The 15,748-nt window shown below is 36.2% G+C and overlaps 1 protein-coding gene across 1 annotated transcript; it reads right to left on the bottom strand.

Annotated features, from left to right (window-relative positions):
* Positions 1-1,592: 1,592 nt before the first annotated feature.
* On the bottom strand, positions 1,593-2,784 carry LOC143664648 (olfactory receptor 14C36-like). Its single transcript, XM_077138115.1, has one exon. The coding sequence runs from the start codon at positions 2,772-2,774 to the stop codon at positions 1,839-1,841; it is 936 nt and encodes a 311-aa protein (XP_076994230.1). The 5' UTR covers positions 2,775-2,784; the 3' UTR covers positions 1,593-1,838.
* Positions 2,785-15,748: the final 12,964 nt, after the last annotated feature.

Raw genomic sequence — 15,748 nt, 5'->3', positions numbered from 1 at the left:
CTTCATCAAGAAAGTAGAAAGACAGCCTACACAATGGGAATCAATATTTGGAAACGACATATCAGATAAAGGTCTAGTATCCAGAATTTATAAAGAGATTGTTCAACTCAACAACAAAAAGACAGCCAACCCAATTACAAAATGGGAAAAAGACTTGAACAGACACCTACCAGAAGAGGAAATACGGATGGCCAAGAGGCACATGAAGAGATGCTCAATGTCCCTGGCCATTAGAGAAATGCAAATCAAAACCACAATGAGATATCATCTCACACCCACCAGAATGGCCATTATCAACAAAACAGAAAATGACAAGTGCTGGAGAGGATGCGGAGAAAGAGGCACACTTATCCACTGTTGGTGGGAATGTCAAATGGTGCAACCACTGTGGAAGGCAGTTTGGCGGTTCCTCAAAAAGCTGAATATAGAATTGCCATACGACCCAGCAATACCATTGCTAGGTATCTACTCAAAGGACTTAAGGGCAAAGACACAAACGGACATTTGCACATCAATGTTCATAGCAGCGTTATTTACAATTGCAAAGAGATGGAAACAGCCAAAATGTCCATCAACAGAGGAATGGCTAAACAAACTGTGGTATATACATACGATGGAATATTATGCAGCTTTAAGACAAGATAAACTTATGAACCATGTAATAACATGGATGGACCTAGAGAATATTATGCTGAGTGAATCTAGCCAAAAACTAAAGGACAAATACTGTATGGTCCCACTGATGTGAACGGACATTCGAGAATAAACTTGAAATATGTCACTGGTAACAGAGTTCAGCAGGAGTTAGAAACAGGGTAAGACAATGGGTAATTGAAGCTGAAGGGATACAGACTGTGCAACAGGACTAGATACAAAAACTCAAAAATGGACAGCACAATAATACCTAATTGTAAAGTAATCATGTTAAAACACTGAATGAAGCTGCATCTGAGCTATAGGGTTTTTTTTTTTTTTTACTATTATTACTACTTTTATTTCTTTTCTCTATATTAACATTTTATATCTTTTTCTGTTGTGTTGCTAGTTCCTCTAAACCGATGCAAATGTACTAAGAAACGATGATCATGCATCTATGTGATGATGTTAAGAATTACTAAGTGCATATGTAGAATGGTATGATTTCTAAATGTTGTGTTAATTTCTTTTTTTTTCTTTCCGTTTATAAAAAAAAAATGTTATGAATAAGTATGCCTGTATCCAACCTCATAACCTCCTGTATTCTTAGATGATGCTTACAGAGTTACTCTCAACTAAAAATGTAGTTCCATGTAAATGGAGTTTTCAGTATAAAGCATTTTTTTTGCTTGTAAATATTGTTAAAATTTATATATGACAGTTTGGCAAAATGTGGTTCCAATCATACGGGAGCTCACTGGGAGTGAAAATTGGGCATCAGTACTAGTTTAGAACTATCTTTTTTTTAATTGCTTTCTTTTGCTGGAGTCATACACAAAGACAACCTACTCTAAGGAGGCTAATTCATTGTTATTAATATACTAGACAGTCTAACTTTAGAAGAGCTCAAATCACTTAAAAGTTTTGTTTAGCAAACTAAAACAGATTTTGGTACCAAAGGTGTGGGAGGCTGCTGCATTTGCAATTGCATGTTGGAATGGCTTCTTGATGGATAAGTCAGGGCATTCTGGAAGAATTATGAGGAACTTCATAGAGAAAGCCTAGATTGCGTTGAAGAGACTATCAGTGGCTTAGAGAAGGAAATCAGGGTTCCAAAAGTTGGAAATAGCGAAGACAGTTAATATTGATAGCTTTTCCAACATGCATCATCAGTATAGGATTTTCTCAAAAGAATTATCCATTCACTTTCCTGAATAAAGCATTCTCTTCAAAACTTTCTTCATAGCCCCCTTTATCTGCTTGTTTCTAAGACTATAGATAATAGGATTCAGGAAAGGAGGGACTATAGAATAGAACACAGAGGTGATCATGTCCTGAATTGTGCGTGAGGAGGAGGTTGGCTTCATATACACAGCAGCACCAGAGCTGAGAAAGACAGACACCACGAGGATGTGAGGGACACAGGTGGAGAAGGCTTTTCTCTGCTCTCCCCTGGTTGGAAACTTGAGCACAGTAGAAAATATGTAAACATAAGACCTGATAATAAAGACAAAGCAGCCACCAACAATCACCACAGTAGAGATAAAAACTGAAATTTCATTGCTGAAGGTGTCAGAGCAGGAGAGCTTCAGTAGAGAGGGAACATCACAAAAGAACTGATGGACCACATTGGACTGACAGAAGTGCAGCCGGAATGTGTTGCCAGTGTGGAATCCTGCAAAGACCACACCACTGAGCACAGAGAACAGTGTCATCTGGACACAGACCCGAGGGTTCATGATCATGGGGTAGTGGAGGGGCTGGCAGATGGCCACATAGCGGTCATGGGCCATGGAGGTGAGCAACATCACCTCCACAAACCCACAAAAGAAGACCATGAAGATCTGAGTTGCACACCCAGCCCCTGAGATGGTCCTGTTGTCAGTGAGAAAGGTGACACAGGCCTTGGGGACAGTGACAGAAATGTAGCACATGTCTAAGACAGACAGGTTCCTGAGGAAGAAGTACATGGGGGTGTGAAGATTCTTGTTGAAGGTTGTCACAGTGACAATGAGAAGGTTCCCCATCAGGGTTGCCAAGTACATCAGCAGGAAGAGCATGGCATGCAAGATTCTGTACTCCCACACATCAGAAAATCGTGTAAGCAGGAATTCATTCTCCATTGTAGAGTTCAGCATCTTTAGGTAATTTGCCTTAAACATGGAGAAAGCACATAATCCCTAAACAACATGGAGAACGAACATGAGAAAAGAAATTAGCCCAAATAGGTTTATAAATGCATATTTATACAAAATTTATTCTTTGTAGTTCCCATTAGCTATTAGGAAATAGCATAGTGTTGCCTTACAGTCCTTTACTTTTCCTTCTTGCATGTCTTATTTACAGTGCATGGGCAGCAAATGAAATTTAATCCTTTAAAACCTGTGCCCATATTTGGTTAAATTTTTGGCAAGAACCAGCTATACATCATTACAATTGTAGGGCAAAGTTTGCCTGTCAGAAGATTTGAGTTATTAAATAGGCCAATTGGTGGTACAGATGGACTCTTTGGCCATATTCTATAAATGTCAACAGATCAGTAGATGATGACCAAACACAACCTGAGTAAATGTAGGGTACACATTTCTGTACAGGACACATGTATCCTACATGTATATACCAATGTAGGACATACAATCTGAACAAATGTTCTGACCTATTGTATCAGAACCCTTAAAACTTTATGTATGGTGGAAATCTTTTATTTGCCCACTAGTAAGAAAATTGTTTTCATTTCTAATTCTACAGTATGACTTGATACTAATCTCACTTGGAAATTCACCCTCAAAATTTCTCCCTCTGAACACCACCTTCTTATTGGCTACATATGTCTCCTCATATGTATGGATTTTACACTTTATCTTAATGTTTGATTATTTAACCTTCCTCCTTAAATCTCTCTTTCTCTGTCTCTATCTCATGCTCTCTTTCCCTCCCTCCTTACCTAAATTTTTTATTAGTTACTTGCATTTTATTTTTTTCTTTCTGAGCCTAAATACTATAAGCAACAGATTGGGTAATATACACAACTTTTTTATTCATTTACAATGTCATGTGTAGTTTATAGTACTCACATCGCACAAACCTTCTCATAGTAACTCTACAAACTGTGAAGTAACATAGGCAATATTAAAATGAAAAAAATTGTATCAATGAAAAGTCCAAAGACTTGTTATTCCAAATAAATGTAAATGGAAGAGCACTCATTCAAAGCCAGTTTTGTCTGCTCAGAAAATCCATTTCCGCATTTTGTATTTTTTCCACAAGAATTCCTGATCCTACTGAGTTTGATTGTGTCCCACCTCTACAATCCCTGCTCCTCATAAAATCTGAGCATTTCCTTGTACAGGTCCATCCCAGGCTGTCAACTAGTGCTGGAGCTATGAGACCATGATTTCCGGATTGTTAAATGATGGCTATCGAGAACTGAGAAATCACTCCATTGACTTCCTACTTAGTGCACTGAGAGCTAAGTGCACCATGAGAAATGCTCAAATCATTCTCCATACCACTCATTTCTATATTTATTATCCTTTTCCAACACTGTGCTATAATTTCAAATCAGGATAATTAGTTTTAATCTATTCCTTACTCATGTAGTAGAGTAAAATATGTGAAATGTCCCAGCTTCTTCTCCATGTCAACATCATTTTATTATCACTTAAGAAATCTCTGTGACTTTTCTAATAAAGGAGAGTTACAGCTTGAACAGAGAAATATTGTGAACCTATTTTGGGTCAATTCTGGGCACAAAATCGATTTTTTGTTTTTAAAAATAATGAAGTAACCTAAAATAAATTTATTTATATACTAACAGTATAAGAAGTGAAATCTGAAATAATCTTATTTTGTATACTAACAATATGAGAAATCATCATAAGAGATATTGCCCTAATAAGTCTTTCAACATGAAGCTGTTCTTATGTTTTCTCACCTAGGTTTTCTTCCTTACCTGCTGAGGTAGTGAATGGAAGCATCCATTTGTTCCACTCACCATTATAATCGTCTCTCCTCCTCATTGGTACTGTTATACCCCATTGTTATTCATTTTCCATATGGCGTCTGAATTTTCATAAATACCTAGGTTTCTTTATTAATTCTGAAACTCTGATTCATTTATTTCTTATTTAATCTTTTGCTGCTTCTTTTCGTTAGCCTTTGACAAATAATGTTATAGCCATGTCAGTTTTTTATTAGAAACATAGCAATCTTGCTCCTTCCAGCATCTAGCATCTAATTCCAAGAACATTTGCATCACAGAGTCTGTTGGCTGATATGTCACTCTTCAGCTCACAGAGACTCCTTGACCTTGGAGTACACTACAAGGATTTCCACTCCCGGGGCCTCACCTCTGACTGCCTGTTTTCCCTTCTTGTTGTCTTAGCCATTTACTTCATTAAAGGCTTTTGGGGGCTCCAGGGTGTCAGTACCCAATATCCAGTTCAAAATCGCGTCATGACATTCCACACCTCTTCATCTGAAATACGTTTCCTCCCTCTATTCTGCCCCCTCCTCCTTCCATTTGTCTTCTTGTTGTGCTGCCGTCATCTCATCTTCCACCACTCTATCCCTGCTCTGGCCCTTTCTTCTGGAGCTTCACTCTTCTTTCTCCCTTATGTCCTAGCCAGATGGCAGTTAGTAACTCTAATTCCTGGCAAATCAGTAACATACATCTCACATTATCTTTTTAAAATAAAATTGTCCTTAAAGAACTCTGTTGTAATACATTCCTTCCTGATTGCTGGTAAGACTTCATCAGCAATATTATTCTTTTAAATCATCATGTACTTAGTTGAACTTGAATACATCTTAGATCCCCATCATTTTATTATAAAACACTTTTAGTTCAGTCAAAGTGTTGCTGAACTGAGACCAACTTAGATATTATATGGTGTAAATGAAATCCCTAGCAAGAAGGTCTCCAAGTAATACAGCCAATAAGACTCCCCAATTAACTTAAAATTATTAAAATATTTCAAAAATGTGCTTTGGAAACATTACAAAAAATCCTTAAAATACATTATTTTGGGCGAGTGTGGTTATGCTGCTGCTGTTCATTTCTTTTCTATTTTTGATAATTTGAACTTTCAAACTATAAACATTTAGTACCATCAATATCTATTCCAATATTTCGGGATTAAAAAATACCTAAGAATGTTAACCTTACATTAAAAAAGTGAAAACTTGATGAATTCATTGACTGTTTAATTCATCATTCAGTAATTTCCCACAATTAATCTTCTCATTTCTAGAAATGAAGAACGATGACAGTTAATATCTTTCCTTGCAACTTATTACAAGTAGATATTTTTGTGGAAGTAATCATTTATTTAACAAAATTATGACATTTTTACTGATGAAATGAGTCATATTGTATAAAATATTGTTATGCTTTCCAATAAGACCTGGACATATTTTAGAATGTGATTAAGTTGAGACAGATAAATGATGACTACTGTAAGAGCAAGCATTGTTGGTGTGATATCAGTATTTAATTGATGTTGACATAAGCTGTGAAGATTTAGTATGTTTTTACAATCCATACAAGAAGAATTGGAGGTCCCTAGACAAAACCCTTAATGAATGTTAAGCATAGCACATATCATACCGGACTTGTTTAAATTACTGCGCATGATGGCTTGAATTTGTGAAATATACACTTCCAGTCCTGCTTAACCTTGTACTCTCAATTTCTTGACCGTAAGAGAATGTTTACCACGCTCCTCCATTTCACATTCTTATTTTCTTGTTACTTTTTTCTTGTGACCAGAATCCCAACTCATGACACAGGGAACCTCTGCTAATTCAGAAGTCAGGACAGGTGGCACTTTCAGACCAACCTCCTGCTCATAAAATGAAAATTGTTCCCTCTTTTGCTCCTTGATGATGTTCTTTATTTTAGGAACATTTCAAGCATTCCATTTATGTTGCTGCTATTTTAAGCTAACCTATTCACAGGGTTTTTTTGATAACATTGTAATATCAACTCGATTAAAAATGGCTCTTTCAATATGTATGAATATCTCTAATCTACTACAGTCAGTTTCATACTGCAGGTTGAAATCTTAAAGAAATTGCTTAATTGTTTCTCTGCAAACTACATATCAGACAGTCACTATTATATTATATAAAGGCAACAATCATTTGAAATTTGAACACAAGGTAAAAATATTTCATGCTTTCCAATCAATTTTAGTTTTCTATCATGAATTTCCATGTGACAGTATAATTAATTTAAAACTCTGTGTCCTTCAGGGGAAGATATGTTATGTACCCAAACACTACCATTTATTTTTTTATAGTTCTAAGATCAACCCCTCAATAGTTTCTTTGAATCGTTATTGTTTAAATGTTTACACAAACTGGATTGGAGTTAAATATATAATTATATGTCCAGTAACAATTTGTACAAAAATGCTTTATACAATGCCAGAATTCCTTCAAAGTAACTAATTTCATTCTCTTGTTTTGCACATAATATGCATTACTGTCAACTGCTTCATCACAGTCTAAGTCAGTCTCTACAAGGAAAGATGGTCCAACAAAGTCAATAAGGAAACACGCTATGAACAACAGATAAGAGGGGTTTTCTGATTCCTGTAAAGCAGGAACAGAACCTTTAAAAAACACTCCCACAGTACTGGGGTAAGCTGCAATTATATGCCACCCAGGAATGCATCACCTATGAAGCTTGGTTCTGTGAGCAGAAGTAAACAACTTCTAATAGCTAAATCAGACCTTTGAGAATATATAAAGTTTTAAGCTACAATTGTATGCAAAGAGTACAACTTTATAGAAGGAGCTCAAAACATCCTCAGTCTTAGAAAAAAGTTCACAAACCATACACTGTAAATAATCTCAAAAACACCCTCAGATTTTTAACGTTCTCTTCAAGTCCAGCTAAGGACACATGCACACCTCCTGTAGCCAAAGGCTTTTGGCTCCACACACCTTCAGAAGGATCTGATATATATGTAATTATAAGGTGAATGCAGAAAACTAATGGGTTGTATCTTTCTTTGAGACCTCGGTTTATCACAGGCTAAATTCATCTTGTCTAGAGATTAGTGGACCCCCCACTTACAATCTGGCTGCCAGGCTCACAAAAGTGCCATGCACAGATATCTGGTGCCACACCTTAAAGTACTTATGATCACATATCTAAGCATGTGCCACGTGTTTTCAGAAAAGACCTAATTCTTCCAGAGGGAAAGAACAACTGAAAACTCTACTTTTACACGAAGGAGTTTTCCACCAGAATGAGGGGTTTAAAGGAGACTTCACACCAAGTTGAGGACTTCTCCTCAAATTTGAGGTTTCATACAATAAATCATCAAAGGAAGATTTCATAGTCAGTAAAGAACCAGCTCTAGATGCAAATTTTCTATACACAGAATTCATCATCCATGCACTCTGGGGCCTTGTTTGCCTTCTCTTCCAGGGCTGCCCCTTCCAAAACAGGACAAGCACAGCGCTGCTTGCTTGAGACAAGTTAGTATGTCTTTTCTTAAGTACAATCTTTAAGGGAAAAATAATCATTTATTGGGGTCTAGTAACATTTTCCTAATAGAGCAATGCTAAAATAGGTCTGTTTTAACATATGCTGTTTTTACAAGATTTTACAGGGGTAGTATCTTGTCAACTTTACTAGACAGCAGAAAGAGACCAGCGTACAGTGCAATTTTCTCCAGCAAGCCCTGTGAGCACTAAAGATCTTCTCCAACTCTGCCATCATCTCATCTCCCTGTGAAGACATCCAGGTTTGAAACACATCAGCCTGGCCACTCAGTAGGTGAGGACCAGGAGAAACAATTTGAGAACTCACTTCTCAGCCATCAACACTCTACAAAGCAGGGCTGGGGAGGGAAGTAGCAGACCAGGCTTGGGGATGTTTTGGCCAAAGGGACCACGGTCATAGGGGTGGGTGACAGAGAGGCTCTAGATGACAGGTGGAGAAGCAGTTGTGATGTCCCACAGAGCATGTGTGAATACAACAGTTCTATGGCAAAGTAGACACAGTGAGGAGTTAAAGAAGAAATTAATATAAAGGAAACAAATTTAGCTTCTCAAAATCAAATCAAACTTCTTAAAACTTATAATCAAATAACTCTCAGGAATACTGGTGTGGGGGTGGGAGACTGAGATTTGTGGAATATGCTGCATTTAGCTGAATTGTAAAGATGAATCCTGATGTGAACTCAGCATCAACATTGGGGTTATGTAGTTTAAGGAGAAGGAGGGAACCATGAGGCCGGAGGAAGTCCTCTGGAAAGAGAGGAGGATGGAAAGGGGACCAAGTGTGAACTATGCCTCTTTTATTCCTGGAACAGTAAGTAGCATTTTTATGGACTTCAAACAGCAAGCTCATACTCAATTCTAGCGGCGGTGACATTTCATCCCATCCACTCTTCTCTTTTCTGACTATAATTCTTCAAGATCTGCTGAATGTCCTCTCTTAACAACCATTGCTTCATCTGCAAATCTCTTGAGAGTCTGTAAACAGCAAACAGGGATGCTCTGTCCTTCCCTCTCTGCTCTGCTGGAATCACCTCCATTAGGTGCTATTATCCACTCAGAACTTCCATTAACAGTTTTCAATCTGCTAAAGATTCTGGGACTGAGTTTTTCTTAATATGATGAACATAAAGTAGACATTGGTCTCATTGTGCGAGTACCCTTCCTATCTAAATTTTGTAACTAACTCCATTTAAAGTCTCTCTGAACAAACAGAGATCAAGGACTTGCTCTGTTTCCTGAGGATGATCTATGTCAAATGACCCATCTCAGGAGTGGAACTGGCCCTTGAATGAAAACATCCACTACTGATGTTGGAGTAACATTCTGTCCTGTGCACTGTTTTCTATGCAGCCATGAGGTTTGCTCTGACAAGGATCACTTTTTGATAGTGAAAGGGAAAATGTATATTTAAAGACCTAACTTCAATTCAGTTCTTACCTGGTTGTGAAATAGATCTCAATTGTATATCCCTCGTGACATCTGTGTTTATTGAAACTTATTAGTGCAGTTTCCCAGGCCTGATATTCAGTTGCAAAAGGCAAAAATCCCTCATAAGAGGCAATGAACACTTGGTTTTAAAGTGGTGCTGACTATGCTTTTAGCTGTGGCTTTAGCTAATATCCTTTGAGTTATGAAGGTGCTGTTAGAAGGCATGGTGTGGAGGAATTAACAACTGTGGAGCTGACCACTTGGGAGAAGGGGACACTCTGCAGGCCCATGACTCCTTGATTCTCAGGTGACTGAACCTGGCTTCTGCACTCCACACCCAGACAGAAGAAGGAATGGAGCCGCTGGCCAGACCTCATCCACACAATAAGCTTGCTGGGAAACTATGGACCCACAATATCCTTGAAATACTAACATACCAACTGGAACAATGGTTAAAGTCACAAATAAAGTAAATGAGCTGTTACCAGAGAAGCATGGGCTATCTAATCTAGACTTCAGGTCAGTGAAACTGTGGAATATTTCCAGAGCCATAAATGTTTCTACTTCATGACACTTATCCAATGGGCGATTGATGATGAATAGACTTCAATTATGGTTATAATATGAATTCCAGACTTTTATGCAGTAAAATCTGGAAACATTTGCAGGGAATATGTCTGTCTTTTTTTTTGTACAATATCTTTTAAATATACATTACTTTGCAAAAGCGCAGTGGGTAAATCCCACTCCTTTCATTAATGTTTAAGATTAAATATAGACAAATATTAATTAAACCATAAATACTAATTAAGATATTTTCTGACTATTTCTAATTCAAGCAGAAATAGAAGTATTTTAAAATTTTTCCATCATAAATTGGTTATAATTTGCCATTTATATTCTTACTATAAGATTCTACATTTCATACTCAAAATGTTATTCCTATCATTAAATTTTATGTGTTCACATATATTCTACATCAGTGAAGTTGAAAAAACATCTCAACCTCCTTTATAAATGTTGGGAAAATGATCAGGATGCCAGGTCCCTGAAAACAAGGTTTTCTCTCTTACCCTCAGGGTTTCCCTCTCATGAATGGAGTGATTTTCACTACTGAGGCCAAACTGACAGAATTGATAATGGAAGAAACCTGTCCTTCTCAAATAGTTTAAATGTATATATAAATGAATTGAATGTATCATCAGACCCCCATCTTCTAGTTCAAGAATCCCTTAGAAATTTGCTTCCTGTTCCTGCTAATGTTACAGCACCAATAGTTTTGAATCTTTTGGAGACAAACTAAGAGGACTTGAGACAGGGCTTTACCCCATGGAAGTACTCAGAACAAAATCACTCTTTGGTTTGATCTCCCCTCCTTTTACTTGAAAACTTTATGCTATCAAGACAGTATTTTGAAAAACAAAACCAAAACAAGCAGTAGGCATTGCAGGATATAAGGGGGTATGATTCATGAAGAAAGGAGAGGAAGAAAATAAAATTATTAATATCAAATACTCACAAGTTAATATTGTGTTTAGCATGCTGGAGAGGCAAGCCAGGATTTCTGGTAAGGGTCCAGAGTTGTTGCAGGTGCAGGATGAGTGGGCATCTTCAATGGCAATGGCAGAGACTTTGACAGGAGACATTTTGTTTTATAACAAGGATGTCTGTGTTCAGTTTTATTTAAAAATGCGGAGACATAAGGGCATTATAGAAAACCTCTGGGGACATAGCCCTTTGTATCAAGAACAGCCAGTGTGCAGGGGTAATTTCAAGGAGATAATTGTCTCTAGATGGTGGGGAAATAGGGCCCATATGATAACTGTGCAGAAGTATCACTTTTGTATGTCAAGAAATACAACTATTTGAACCTGTAAATTTCTTGTGGATTCTGGAAAACAAGGAGCAGAGAAGAGGCTGCCAGCCGGCTTCTAACAAATCCCTGGAAACAAGCTTGTCCCACTTATCCTCAAAATGAGTGCTTGCCTTTTGAGGAATGGAATGATTTTCACTAGTGAGGCAAAACTTAAAAAGTTCTTAAAACAGAACTTTTGTTCTGTTTCATGAACAAAACAGCCCTTTTGAAATTTTCCAGAATAAAGGGATTTGATTCTATTTACCAACATGGTGCCAAGCCCAGCACATCGCAAAAGCATTTAGGCTAGTAACTGGCACTTAGTGCATATTACAAAGTATGAACTCAAGCTTTATATAAATGCAATTTCAATTTTAATTACATTGAAATAACCTATTTAAAAGACTTCCCAGTGTTCTTAGAAGTACTACTTATATTTCTGTCATTGATTTCCAGTTTATTTCAACTAAGCTCAGAAAACACAATCATTATAAATTTTATCCACTGAAATATTGTTGATTTTTGCTGAGTACATATTCTATTTTGATACATGTACAAAATGCTTCTGAATTAGGGAAGGACTGGGGAAATAATCCAAATCTAGACTGAGCTAACTTATGGTTCAGTGATGCCATTCTCCAAAGACTTTCTCCATCTCATTTCTTCAGGAAAGGAATCTTCTACTCAGTTTTTTCAAACTGATCAAGAATATCTCAGCTTTAGTAAATGTAATAAAAGTTATAACTATGTATGTGCCAATTATCATAAGATAAGTCACCCTGATTGCTAATTACCTATCATTTTTAATAGGTTTCTGGCATAAGAAATCCCAATAAATTTCAGGATTTTCCTCAAAAAGCAAATATATAAGAGAAAACAAAATCTTTAAATACACCTGATAAATGTTTATTCTGTACCATGGAAGTGATAATTTTACATAAATTATGTGCTTATTATGACATGTTATGCAATCATGCTGGGCAAGTGCTTTAGACCTTCACTGATGTTTGTCCATGTTTTATAACCTAAATAAATTGTATTTTCCCCTCCAATGATGGTTTTTGAATTTACAATGTTCTGCTTTGTGTTCTGCTATTTTATGCAGGATATGCTTCAAAGATATATTTGTAGGTGCCTATAAATCTGAGACTATGTCTTCCTATTAACCAACTTCCTTATCATGATGTAAAATCCCTGTGAACATTAAACATACATGATCAGGTGTTTAACCATCCTGGAGAGGCAAGCCAGGGGAACAGTGCTTTACTACCATTAGACATATGGCTAAATCAGCTGTCTTCAGCTTGTATTAAATCACGTATTTTCCATTTTGTTTAAATACTTATTCTCAATGACTATTTCAATGTATTTAATCATTTCATAACAGTAGCAAGTAGTTAGGTCTGGAATAGTTTTCAGTCCACTTTGTCAATCTTTGCGTAATTGCATTCTTTAGTTTATTTGTATCGAATATTGAATGTAATTGGCCATATAGTCACTCTAAGATCAGCCCTTTTGTTTGCTATTTCTGCCATCCTTTCCTTATCTAATTTTTCTTCTATTGGAATGTTTAAATCTATATTTACATTTACATTTACCCACAAAGCAGATTTTGGTCATCCAATTGGTTTCCATGTTTAATTCTTCCAGAAATATCCAGTATCCTCATTTATGACATTGATAGAATGAATACTCAAGCTTTATATAAACAATATCATACAGCATATTCTCTTTTGTGCGTGCCTCATTTTCCTCACTACATATCTGCTAATTTTATGTGTTGTAACAGCATTGTATGTTTTACATGGCTGGTAGTATTCTACCATATGAACAGTTAACTTTTTACTTATTCATTATCCTTTTACTGGATATATATTTTTTGTTACCAGATATTACCTATTAGAAAAAATATATCACCAGTAACAATTGCTGTACCTGTTTTTGGTGGACATAAACACCTACTTAAGTATGTAGAACAGAAATTGCTGGATCTAAGGCAGATGTATGTCTTTTCATAATACATAATGAAAATATGTTTTTCAATGTAGAATATCTGTGGCACTTCACCAGGAATATATACATAATATGTGTGTCTTCTCCACACATATGTCAAAATTTTTAATCAAATCCTTAAAACTTCAGCAAATCTATAAGGTGTGTAGTGGAATTCCATAGTGCTCATAACCTTCAGCTGGACGATTGTGTTTAGAATCTTCTCATATCTTTTTTGAGGAATGAGATATCCATGCTTAGTCAATCTATTATCTATTTTATTACTGGAATTGTTGTAAGAGTTTTCAATACAGAATATTGACCTGTTGACAGATGTATTATTATAATGACTTATAATCCAATATTTTATTGCTTTTATCTCTACTGACATTGCCATTTATTGTTCAAATTGCCATAATATTTTTGATCCTGGAATTTTCATATATATCTTAGGAATAGCTAAATATTAGAGATTGAACGTGAATACTCATCATACACACAAACAAATAACCAAAGAAGCACTACTTGCACTTTTATTAGGTTTAGATTGCTTGGAAAGAATTGATATCTTTGCAAGTTGGAGTTTTCGTCTCCATTAATTTGATACACCAGACTAATTTCTGGTGTTGTGTAATATTTTCAGAGTAATGATTTCAGATTTTCATGAAAAAATCATGCACAGTTTTCATTAAATTTATTCCTACACATATGATTGAATTGTTGATATGATTAATATTATATTTTCATTTATTAATTTTTCTAATAATATAGAAACACAATTAAGATCATGGATTGATGTGTGCAAAATTGCAAAGTATGGATCACCAAAGGACTTTCCTAGACAAAAGTAGTAGATAATCCAGCATAACCTGTCAAACTCATCTTGGTTGGAACACTGAAAATACTCAAAGGTTTACTATCGCCATGTGAGTTCTGAATCAAGTAACAGTCCACCTTTGTGGGAGAACTTTGTCATACTTTTATTTAGCCTCTTATTACACCCAACCCTGTGTGGGGCAGTCTTGAAGGTGGAAGCTCAAATTCCCAGTGTGGCCACTTGTTTCCAGAGGAAACAGCGCAGCCCTACTTACCAAGGAATTGTCTTGGACTCTTTTGACTTCTGTGCTAAACTGAAGGATTGATGCAATGTGTTTGCCATTTTAGCTTTTAATTAGGCATGCTCTCATAGAGGAGAACAGCTATGTGGAGGGAATGCCTAAAAAATATGGAAATACATATTTCCATCTTCTGCTGCCACCTAAAAAAAGAGATTAGAGTTGATGCAAATCAAACATGTAAAAGTGGGAAGAAAATATGGGGAGTTATATAAGCTCCCACATATCATGGGGAATCTAGAAAACCACACATGCCTGAGAAACCATGGTCATGAAAGAGAGGAGAATTTAAGCTCTCACCTCTATCTGATATTTTGGATCCTTCAAACAGGAATTGAAGTCCAGAGGAGAGGTATAGATAGCTTTTCTACATTTGAAGAAATGTCTCAAACCATAACCAATTTGCAAATTCTGGGAAGGTTTTCTATGCACTTTCCCTTCTTTAAATTTCCTTTTCCATGTGTGTAAAGAAATCTCTGTCAATCACTAGCTGATCTCAAGCAAAAATATATAGGTAACAGAGATCACAAAGAACAAAAAATATAGTCATTAAAGATTATGTAGAAAAGGCACCAGGGAGGGCCATGGTGGCTGAGCAGGCAGAGAGTTCTCACCTGCCCTGCCTGCCAGAGACCGGGGTTCGATTCCTAGTGCCTGCCCATGCAAAAAAAAAAAGAAAAGGCACCAAACAAAACCATAACAACTCACAGCAGGCAACAACAACCACCGTGATGTGGGGGAAGAATCTGAGTTCAAGAGTTACCATATTATAATATTCAAAATGTTAATTTCTCAATACCAATTATAAGGCATGCAAAGAAGAAGGAAATTGTGCCCCATGCAAGGGTAAAATACAGAAATTAACAGAAACTGTCCCTGAGGAAATGTAAATAGTGGATGTATTAGATGAAGACTGAAAATTGAATGCCTTTAATATGTTCAAAGAACTATTAAAATTAATGATCAAAGAAATAAAGGAAACCAGGAGGATGATTTTATCTAAATAGAGGTTAACAATAAAGAGATAGCAATTATTAAAAAAAGAATGAAATACAAATCATGGGGCTGAAAAATACAATAACTGAAATAGAAATTTCACTAGAACAATTCAACAGTACATTTAAGCAGCAGAAGAAAATTCAACAAACTTGAAGATAGGTCAATTTAACTTATTTGACCTAAAGAACAAAATAAAAAAGACTGG

Source organism: Tamandua tetradactyla, chromosome 20, assembly GCF_023851605.1.
Source record: "Tamandua tetradactyla isolate mTamTet1 chromosome 20, mTamTet1.pri, whole genome shotgun sequence".
NCBI classification, from domain to species: Eukaryota; Metazoa; Chordata; class Mammalia; order Pilosa; family Myrmecophagidae; genus Tamandua; species Tamandua tetradactyla.
This window is presented reverse-complemented; position numbering and strand designations above follow the sequence as displayed.

What these genes read in the sequence shown, in the direction of transcription:
- LOC143664648 (XM_077138115.1), bottom strand. Translation starts at nt 2,774, where the DNA reads ATGCTGAACTCTACAATGGAGAATGAATTCCTGCTTACACGATTTTCT.